Source organism: Selaginella moellendorffii, unplaced genomic scaffold (genome assembly GCF_000143415.4).
Source record: "Selaginella moellendorffii unplaced genomic scaffold, v1.0 SELMOscaffold_2, whole genome shotgun sequence".
In the NCBI taxonomy this organism is placed as follows: domain Eukaryota; kingdom Viridiplantae; phylum Streptophyta; class Lycopodiopsida; order Selaginellales; family Selaginellaceae; genus Selaginella; species Selaginella moellendorffii.
In genome coordinates, this window is record NW_003314263.1 from 3,247,156 (window position 1) to 3,257,482 (window position 10,327).

Below are 10,327 nucleotides of genomic sequence, written 5' to 3' on the forward strand. Positions count from 1 at the left end.
ATCTTGCTAAAGCCCCTGATAGTTTTGTTTCAGCGTCGGATTTGTACCTTGTTTACGAGGTTACTCCTATTCACATGAAGCGTGTGTATTGACGCTTTTTTGTGGCTCTTATATTGTCCAAGCTTGTTCAGGTATGTATGGTCGACCTTTGTTCCATAATACTGAAGTTTCGCCACTAGGAAGTGCCGCTAATGGACGTCTGCAGTACGTTCAAGGTGCCGAGGGGCACCGTGCAAGCTCTTCGATTGTTTTACCTTTGTTTTATGTTTTCACAGGCTGCACGAGCTAGATGTTTATACAAAGCGGGCTTACGAACAGTTGAAGCTGTAGCTGAGGCTACAATTCCTGAACTTGCAAACGCGCTGCGTGATTCTTCATTCAAAGAACATGCAGGTTGGCTTCTCTTATATGCTTTTACTGGCAAGCTTTTTGTAATAGATGCTGGTAAGCAGCAGTGGATGTACGCTGCAGCGGCAAAGAAAATAAGAAACGGAGCAAGGAGAATTGTCCTGGATCGAGCAGAAGAGGTGCGAATAGCTGCTTTCTCGGCATTTCAAGCTCTTGGAGCAACGATTCCGCATTCGCTGTCACAGTCTTTATATGCCAGTGTTGAGAGGCCTCAGGCTGAGACAGACGAGATTGCCATATCTCCAAAGCGAGACGAGGGCAAGGCCGACGTTCATAGCACTGACAGTTGGATTGGATGACAGCAAGAAAATGGTAACCATGGCTCCAATGCGTTTGGAGGCTTGCAGAAAAGAAGGCCAAGGACCCAATCTTGCTGCTGTGACATCTTAGATCTGGAAACAAGGTTTTGATACATGCCCAAGCCAATAAGACTGCTTCGCGATTTCAGGACCAGTGGAAAATTCTTGTTGTGAACATCATCTTTAATTCAAAAAACTGCTACTTTGATCTAATACTATTAATAAATTTTGAAAATACCACTCCATCTAGCTTTCTCCAATTCAATCTTCCAGAGCATCATGGATTCCTCCTTTCGCTTATCTTCTTCGGCCTGGAGATCCTGTTCAAGCTCGAGAGCAAAACAAATGTCCCCCTCCATTGCCTCTGCCTGCTCCTCCTGAGAATCCCCCTCAAGCACAAGATCCTCATTGTCCACATTCTTTTGGAGGATTTGGCTCGTTTCCCCATTGCCAATTTGAATTTCTGCAAAGCGCTCCTTGTGTTCTGGCCGCTCCAAAACCTCCTCAAGCACGAGATGTAGCATCTCCTCATCATCCACATCCTCGAGATTTGACGACAGAATTTCAGTCATCACTTCGTCACTCACTACAATTTCTGCCACCTCAGGGAACACAAGAGGGATGTGTTCCTCCTCGTTTGGGACTTCATTCTCCTCGACCAGTGCCATGATTCTAGCCAGGTCATCTATGTCAAACTCTTCCTTGTCCTCCACCCTGATCACCGCCCCAGCTTTATCGGCCTGTTGACCACTCTGCTTCGCTTGACTTTCGTGGACCAGCAAACCCTTCTTCGTCTCATCTTCAACTGGAGCGCGCTTGAGCTTCTTCTTCTCATGTGCCATGCCAACTTCCTCACTACTGCTCGATCTTGGCCGCTTCATGTAAGTTGGTCTTGTTTTTCCGCCATAAGTGAATTTTTTATTGCACTGACTGCAGCGATACCTTGGCTGGCCAATGTTGTCATTGTTGAAGTAGTCGAAGTTGCCGCACTCACCACGATTGCACTTCATACAGGTCGGGTGCTGCTGTTTCAAGTACGATTTCAACTCATCCACGCTTCCAAACTGGAGGCTACTCTGCTGGCAGGACGAAGACCAAAATAGTGGGTAGTTCTGGAGAAGATGGAGCTCCTTGTACACCTTGCTGCTTTTGTTTGGCATCGCTGCTGGCTTCTCTGCTGACAGGACAACAAGTGAAAACCTAAAATATGTCCTTTTTTACAAGCTTAAGGGATGAAATGTGTGTTTAAAGTTTTGGGTAAAGGGAGTTTTATTAAACATCTTTTAATTTCCACCCGATTCCTTTTGTTGCAGCTTTTAGACGACGGTGCGACCTTCTCAGGCATCCCAAAATTTAGCGCATGACTGTTGCGGAGTTTTTGGAACGGAGTGGAGGCTCCACACTTGTTGATGTAAGCTGGTGCCCCAGAAGGAGGCTTTCTTCAAGGTCCTTAATTCTTCCACCTAGATTTTCTTCTTTTTCATGTTGCAGGCTGTCGGAAATATGTATCAACAGCTGTCTGAGGAACTTAGCTGGATCAAGGTTGAAAAGGAGTTGCTTCATCAGAGCTGCGACAGATCCAAGCAGGAGGTAAATCGAAGCTGGTTAAGGCAGACTTTCCTTTTGTGATTCAGTTTAAAACACTTGACTTGAGAGCAGGACTGACTTGAAAGATGGCTTACCAGCCGGGACCTGCAAATACATGCTGCGCAGGTGCAAACTTTGTCATCGAGCAGGCAATGAAATGACAAGCTTTACAAGCATGACGGTAGTCTCCTCATTTCGTGAGTGCAAATGCTTTTATTTTTTGTTGTTCTCCCCATACAAGGCCCGATTTCAAGCTAAAATCCCAAGCAATTCTAATCTTAGCCTTGATCGTGTCACAATGGTCTCCTCCACACAGGAAATCACCAATAATATTTTCCTCTTTAGAACATGATGCCAAGCTAAATCGATGGATCCCGGACGGCATGATAGACAGGACCAAGAAGAGCATGACCCATGCGTGCACCTAGAGGAAGAGGTCAATGGATCCTTCAATCTGGTCGGAGCTCATCAACTCCCAATCCCCATGCTCTGCCGCTTCGGGTCCCTCTCAAATGATTGGTATAGCGCGCGACACACCTAGCTGCGTCGGGAACACCATGTCGTAAGAAAGCTGCTTGGCTCATGTACAGCGCTGAAAAAACAAAAACCAAGTGTGAAGAGCTTAGAAAACTTACAGTTGAGAACGCACGGCAATGACTTGTCAAGACGTTGTCAAAACTCCTTCGAAGGTAGCACCTTGTCCAAGTACGTGTGTACAAACCAGAGCTGAGTTAGCTTCCAAAGAAGTCACACGAACCTGGTCAAGTAGCAAATCGTGAAAGAGAAAAGTGGATCATCGGCATGCATGGGAGCTTTCAAAGTGGCCACCGTTCCTGCCAGGTTTGCGTCTCACCTCGCACCACTGCAACGACAATGTAAATAACTAATCGATGCAAACCTCTTCACTATCTGCATATCGAGCAGCGCTAAGTCGAAAGAGAAAGAAAAAAGAAGAAAAACTCACTGCGAGCTGAGATCAATCGCCTGCAAGCGAGCAATGTTTCCAACAACAAAGCGAATTTCTATAAATTGCTGGATAGAGAAACACGAGCTGAATCAAAAGAACAATCGACGAGCGACTGTAACAACTAACATACTCACCAGCCATAGGATAGCCTGGTTTCTCTCCTTAGAGTCGAGCGAGTAAAATTGTGCGTCTTTTTCCTCCAATACTGCCGGAGTTCCCAGTTTTCAAGATCAAAGAACTGTAACGCCGGTGGACATGCTACAAGGACAAACACATCACACCACTCCAAGAGAGTTACCTCAGGAATGTTTGCAAGCTTTGCAGGATTTGGCTTCCCGACGGCAAGAGTGTATGACTTTTTTCTTGCGCTCTTCACCATTTTCTTTACATTCCGTATAGCTCCGGCTGCGAGGAAGTCCAGGTGTTAGAGAAATGCCGACCAACATCGAGTGTTATGCCGACAATGTTTGCATCCTTTGGTACGCTCGATTAAATAGTACCTGGAACCAAAGTCGAGGAACTTTACTGGTTGCCAAACTCTTCGATGCAATCGTCTAGATCTCAAGTTCTAGAAATCATTCAAAGGTATCTATCTACCTGCATATTCCGATGATCGCAAACCACAGTACTCCAGGCTCCGTAAGAATGCATTTCGTTTGCCTGGCTGATTGAAACACACCACTGTCAGAGCTACAAAGGAAAGAAATTCATGAACTCCATAATTCCACCTGGAAGATGTTGCGAGGGATGAATTGGATACGCCACAACGATTTCCTTGGGAAAATTCCAGCGGAAATCGCTTCTCTTGAGCAGCACAGGCTGCGGCATTTCGACAATCAGGAATCCTCCGCGCTCTGGATGGAAATCGCCTGTGCTGTAGCGGCGGCACTGCAGTCCCTAATCCAGAATCCGAGCTGAGAGAGGAGTATCGGAGATGCGCGGCATACGTTCAGCGTACTGGCGCGTGGTAACGCCAGTGCTCAGCCTCGCCATAGCCTGAAACCCTAAATTTCCAGCCCGTTAAACCCTAAACCCAAACATGATAGATAAGTTAACTTTAATAAAAAGTGTTACGCTTTAATACAAAAGACAAGAATATTCTCCTTCCTGGCCTGGGACTCTCTTGGACATCCTGCGAGAAAGAGGCAAAAAGAAAAGAAGAAGAAGCGTGAGATAGCCGATCAAATGAGAGTATACTTACATTGCCCTATCGCTTCCCTCTGCCTCCTCCATAGTGATCGAAGCTCCAAAATCCCAGGAGCTCGAAACAAAGTAGTGCCAGAGAGCTCTCTTGCAAGAGCCCAGCGAGCTCAAAGTCCCTGCCTTTCTAGCTCAAGCATCCGATTCCTGCTTTCTCGGCCTTTCAAGCTCTTGGAGCAACGATTCTGCATTCGCTGTCACAGTCTTTATATGCCAGAGTTGAGAGGCCTCAGGCTGAGACGGACGAGATGGCCATATTTCCAAAGCAAGACGAGGGCAAGGCCGACGTTCATAGCACTGACAAGGAAAACCGAGCAGTAATTATGCAAGAAAATGGTAAGCATGGCTCCAATGCGTTTGGAGGCTTGCGGAAAAGAAGGCCAGCACAGTGAAAACGGCAACATAAACAAAGTATTATATGCACGAGGGCAGGGCTCGTTTCTTTCTTTCCAGTATATTGGACTTCTTTCAAATAAAAAGTCACATCTTAGATCTGGAAACAAGGTTTTGATACATGCCTAGGCCGATAAGACTCGATTTCAGGACCAGTGGAAAATTCTTGTTGTGAATCGATTTAATACTATTGACATAGGTGCATTATACCTTCTCAGATCAATGGTATTCTCTCCTTTAATTCACATAACTACATCATGTATTCTTGGATTTCGTATTTGTATTTTGTATTTCTTCCTCTGTCTTTTAGCATCTTAAAGGCTTTAGCATAGGGATTTATATCTCGCAATAATATATCTAGCTCCGTCATCACCTCTTTATTACATTTTATGTTATATTGATTTTTCATCCATGCTTTAGTGGCATGTAATGTACATCTCGACACTTCCATGTGTTGGTCCTCTTGTGTCCCTTTTTTAAAGACTCACTTATTGTTTGTTCTTTAAGCACTTTATTGAGAGTTGCACTTCAAGTCGAGCATTTTTAGTCTAAATGTGTTACTCTTGTTTGGCTTCCACTTCAGCCATTACCACATGGCACCCTTTTGGCTCCACTTTTGGGGCTCTAGAATTTGTGTCTCACAAATAGGTGGGGATTGTTATTTCTTTCAAGTGATATATTTGCGAGTATTTTATTTGTCAATTGATGATACTATATTTTTTGAGCTGTCTTTTGTAAGTTATTTAGCATGCTATTTACAATCATTGGTAGTTAAGCTTTATCATTGAGTTCTTTTGATAATATACTTGCTATTGAATTTTTTTGGATAGTTAGTACTATAATTTTAACCTTTAATGATTTTAGTGGTTCCTATACATTAATTCTAGTTGATCAAATGATAACTTAATTAGAATACTTTTATTTTCTAATCTGAGAGTTATTCAATGATAATTTAGTCTTTAAAATATCATTATCTCTGATTTTGATATTATCTATTTATTGATCTTTGTGTTTGGGCCAATATAGGTAGACTGATTTCAGCACTTTATGTGTATAGTGAAATATTTAGTCATGAGGTAGCTATTGTAGACTCGTCACATCACCCACCTTTCTCTCTTGATGTTTGTTATTTTGTATAAAGGGCATGATTGTGTAAACAATTCTAACTGTTTATTTATAATAATTTATATAAACCTTATCAGCAATTTTAGTTTATTTGCTCATGAGTGTTAAGGCCTCTAGCTTCTCTCTCTATATAACCTATAAATAGGTGTAAGATATAAATCTCTAAGCCCCAAAGTGGAGCCAAAAGGAGGCCATGTGGTAGTAGCCAAAGCAAAAGTCCAATGAGTGTAACACGTTTGAACCAAAAGCTTCAACTCCTAAACTGGAATTCCCAAAAAATTGCTCAAGGAATGAGTATGAAATGATTAGTGAATGAGTCTCTACAAAAGGATATAAGAGGGACTAACACATGGCAAGTATTGTGACACATGGAAGTGTCGGGGCTGAGTTTGAGATGGAGTTTGAGAAGTAGTTTGAGATGGAGTCTGATAACAAGTTCAAGATGGAGTTTAAGATGGAGTTTGACAAAGAGTCCAAAGTTAAAGTGAATATGGACAAGGCATCATACATTAGCACATTTGGTATCTTCACACCATCGGCTTTACAAGCCTATCTTTACGACACTTCCCATTTGTGTCTAGGTTTTTGTTAAGACCAAAGTAGTCGTTTCTCATGCTAACTATCAATTAACATTGCACCATGGTATTTATACGCAACTCTATGCCAAAGTTGATTTCTTCCAAGAACACCTTTCCCACGACTTTAGTATAACACATTCAAGTTAGTGGGTTCATGAGAACCTCTTGCCAAAGGAATCTCAATAGAAATAAGAATTGCATACCCTAAGCTAAAAGGTATGCAGTTAGAGTGTGGTTTACCATCAATGAGATACCCACTGTTCTCATACTTGGATCTTATGATCCTCCCTGTCCTTCATAGGGTGCAACACACCTCAGTCTAAATGCTTTTACCAATTTTTTAAGACCATTCCTTGACTCCACTCGAGTCATTCAGCTTTTTGGACTTTGTTAGTTTGATGACCCATAAAATCCTAGCCTCACGGCTATTTTTGAGATGTTAATTTATTGGAATACAACTTCTTGTATTCGTGTCTTACTCACAAGAACCACCTTTGTAAGTGTTACTTTGACACTTGATTATTTTTTCATTCCCTGTAGGCTACCTTTGCCCTTTAGGACTATCCATCCATATGATGATAATACCAACTCATCCTCTAAATACACCTCTAATTCCTTGGGTTTGTTCCAACATTTATAAAAGGTAGCCACAACTATCATTTCAAGGACTTGTGTCCTCCTCCGTATTTAACCTCCTACAATCATTAACTCTGGTCTCAAATTCATGAGCACCAGCCCCAACTATATGAGGATAATTTTGTGACTCCTTTATTGTTTTGGAGTCTCTATCTTTTCCGTGATCCCAACTATAGTTGTTTACCACAACTACATTAGTTAGTTTGTTAAGTCAAATGGTTATTTAGATTACATCCTCAATTCTTTGAGAAAAATTTATATTGTTCCCAAAATCCCAAAGTTATTCCCTTACTGGCCTCTTTCTATCCACCACATTGCGTACAAGTTCACATATGAACTAGAGTGGAAAGCTACGTCCTCCTAACATACTACTTCTCGAGGATAGGCCCAATCCTAGAACTTTTTGATGCTAATACAAGAGATGATATACTTGGCCACCAATAAAAGTCAAATTAAGGAATAGCTCTGATACCAAATTGTAAATGACTAAACTTTCCATTCTACTTTAGTCACTTAACCACCACTTGAAGGAATCTCATTTATAACTTTCATAAATCCTATTCCAGACTTCAGGCTTGATAGCCCCCAGAATGAGATTCATACCACTTAATCTTTGCGTTTGGTCTAAGTGCTCCACGTGTCTGATCCCATGACCGACGCCCAAAGGTACCAACGACATATCAACCCATTACGCTAAAACCATACCCATTCACTTTTGTCACACCGGTGATCCAACACCACTTATATCACAGTCCCATCTCTCAAAGACTAAGCCATCCATCCAATAGTGATCATCTCAGATCCACTTCTTAACATCGTTAGGATGCCCATAGACATAGGGAATAGCCTTCCCCAATATCCCTTTTTTAGTCCCCACCAAGTCTCTTTTTGTCCATGGCCATGTTTGCCAACACTGCCACTGGATCAAGGCCCACAAACTCGACCACCAAGTCCCATTGTCCTTTGAGACTTCCTCACTATGTGATTGTATCCTTGGTCATTACACCAGAGGACTGTTTATCTTCCTTTCCACAATCTAGGACTTTATGATGACATTTTGGAACACTGTGGCCCTACACGAGCCTCATGGGTACTCTCCCCACCTTCTACCTTTGGGTGCTCTAGCCATGGGTTTAGAGCAAGGTTTCGTTGAGCCATGCTAGATATCCAAGTAGGTAGTGCCACTTACGCTTGGACTAGGAGCATTAACCATTTGATCTCCTGGGGGAACTAAAGTTGGCTCTTGAACACTTCACAAGCTTCCCCACTTGACCCAAATAATGAAAAAAGTGTGGAAACACTAGTAATGAATTGTAAGACTTGATAATTATGAGACAACTAAGCAAAAGGTGCAAAATAATTGATTGGATTGGTAGAAGTTAACTACCCAAGACTTCTTATGGGGATAAAAAGGTTAAATATACCCCTCCGAGGGATAAATTGCTTATGTTTAGATATAGTCAAGAGGAGAATAACTAAAGGGAAAGCATAGTGCCACAAATAAGTAGGGAAGGTGAAATATTCCTATGGTTCGTGTTAGAGATCTTGTTTTTGTGTGAGTGATCTTTACAACCATTGGTATAGTATCTCTATGGCAAAAAACATAGCAGTAAAAGGAGCAACTGTGGGTCATAGTGGATCAATTAACAAAGTAGATGTGGTTGTTGGCTCTTCAGAAGACTATTATTGTTTTAGATTTGATTACAGTTTACTTGGAGAAGGTCTTTCTTGATTTAATTTGTTGGAGGACATTGTTAGTGATTGAGATTCAAAGCTCACTAATGGATTTTTTAAGAGCTTTGTAAGGGTTATGCAAGTGACTTTAAAACTCTCAAGTGGAGATCATCTTCAAATGGATAAATAGACCAGGTGTGTGAATTAGGTGGTATAGGATATGCTACACTTTGCACTGGTTAAAGCCAAAAACAATGGAATCTATATTTTTATTGGTGTAATTTGTATATAATAATAGTCAGTATATTGGAGCCAAGATAAGTCCTTACTTTGCCAAAGCATCCCCAAACATCATTGGAGTTGGTTGGGATGGCATTTGAACATGAGAAGCTTGATTCAAAAGCAACTAATATAGTTATAAAACTTGATAAAATTCTAGTGGTGTGTAAACATAATTTATATGCAACTTAGAACATGGCAAAGAAATTTGCAAATGAGTATTGCCAATTTTGAAAATATAAGTTGGGAAATCTCATCTTTGTGTGAGTGATCTTTCCTTCAAGTGAGTGATGAAACACCTTAGTGCTTTTATGAAGTGGGAAGAGTGATACACTTTCTCATAAATGTGCTAATTCATATGAAGTGTTGGAGTGCATTGGTAAAGTGGCTATGATTGTTAGCTAGGGTGAATATTCATCTAGTATTTTATGTTAGCCAGTTCAAAGATGTACTATCTCAAAGTGAAGGGCCCAATGACTCCTTGATGTATGGATGTTGAACCAAGAACTTAAATAGAGTTCTTGAGAAAGATCCTTGGAACAAGTCCTTTTGTTAAGGGGAAGAATTGTTAGGTGTCAATTTTGACATGTAATCAATGTGGATCAAAAGTAAGCTCAAAGATATATTAAGGTATGGACTTAGGGTAAGGAACTTAACCCTATCTTAAGGGCCCATAGTGGCAACAGTGGTGCAGTAGAGCTTTTGGCTTGGGGGTGGTTGGGTGGTGAGGAACTTCAAAAGGAGGCATAGCTTAGTTTAGGTGAGGTTAGGCATTTTTGTTTTTATTATTTAGCACCAAGTCATAAACAAGCCACAACGTTGTCTTTGTTTTCTGTCTCTAAAGGGACTGTGGACTACTCTAGTCAAATCATAGCCTTTTTTATCAACATCATGCTGACTAGTCACAGTCAGATTATCATTGTTGACTGATTGTTCAACGTCTATGCTGACTGGTTGGCAGAATAGTCACAATTAGTGTACAATGTTGACTAGTCAATGGTTGACCTGCAGCTCTTTAAAGCTACTCAAAAGTCAAGTTTGAGTGAATTCATGAAAGTTTTTCCTAAGATACTTGGGTACAACCCAATATTTTAGAGTCCTTATGTAACATGCACAATAGCAAGTAACTCCTGCTCAAAATTTAAATACCTCTTCTCAGCATCATTAAACTTACAATCTCA

The 10,327-nt window shown here is 41.3% G+C and overlaps 2 protein-coding genes across 15 annotated transcripts in view; one reads left to right on the top strand and one right to left on the bottom strand.

The window, feature by feature from the left end:
• Positions 1-920, top strand: part of LOC112351428 (helicase and polymerase-containing protein TEBICHI-like) — a 13,371-nt gene extending 12,451 nt beyond the window's left edge. The window contains exons 3-4 of the mRNA XM_024689335.1: positions 30-131; positions 184-920. Coding sequence (XP_024545103.1) covers positions 192-707 — 516 coding nt within the window. The 5' untranslated portion in view covers positions 30-131; positions 184-191 and the 3' untranslated portion in view covers positions 708-920. The remainder of the gene's footprint in view (positions 1-29; positions 132-183) is intronic.
• A 1,683-nt stretch (positions 921-2,603) lies between these two features.
• LOC9661368 lies at positions 2,604-4,271 on the bottom strand. 14 transcript variants are annotated; one of them, XR_002994104.1, is made up of 8 exons: positions 3,990-4,254; positions 3,762-3,921; positions 3,560-3,666; positions 3,396-3,499; positions 3,259-3,326; positions 3,052-3,156; positions 2,930-2,990; positions 2,604-2,835 (listed from the first exon to the last, which is right to left on the bottom strand). XR_002994104.1 is itself a non-coding variant. In XM_024689280.1 (7 exons), exons 2-5 carry the CDS (start codon positions 4,087-4,089, stop codon positions 3,317-3,319), a joined length of 444 nt encoding a protein of 147 aa, XP_024545048.1. In that variant the 5' UTR covers positions 4,090-4,149; positions 4,209-4,271; the 3' UTR covers positions 2,604-2,835; positions 2,930-3,156; positions 3,259-3,316. The 14 variants fall into 14 exon arrangements, 2 of the variants coding, with proteins under 2 accessions (XP_024545048.1, XP_024545044.1); XR_002994105.1 differs by having other exon boundaries at positions 2,930-3,203; positions 3,396-3,466; positions 3,762-3,800; positions 3,859-3,925; XR_002994098.1 differs by having other exon boundaries at positions 2,930-3,156; positions 3,396-3,666; positions 3,762-3,815; positions 3,859-3,921.
• Positions 4,272-10,327: the final 6,056 nt, after the last annotated feature.

Coding starts and splice junctions, on each gene's coding strand:
- LOC9661368 (XM_024689280.1), bottom strand. CDS start 4,089: ATGCCGCAGCCTGTGCTGCTCAAGAGAAGCGATTTCCGCTGGAATTTT. Junction 3,922..3,989: donor TCCCTCGCAACATCTTCCAG/GTGGAATTATGG, acceptor TCAATCAGCCAG/GCAAACGAAATGCATTCTTA. Junction 3,667..3,858: donor GCGATCATCGGAATATGCAG/GTAGATAGATAC, acceptor ACTTCCTCGCAG/CCGGAGCTATACGGAATGTA.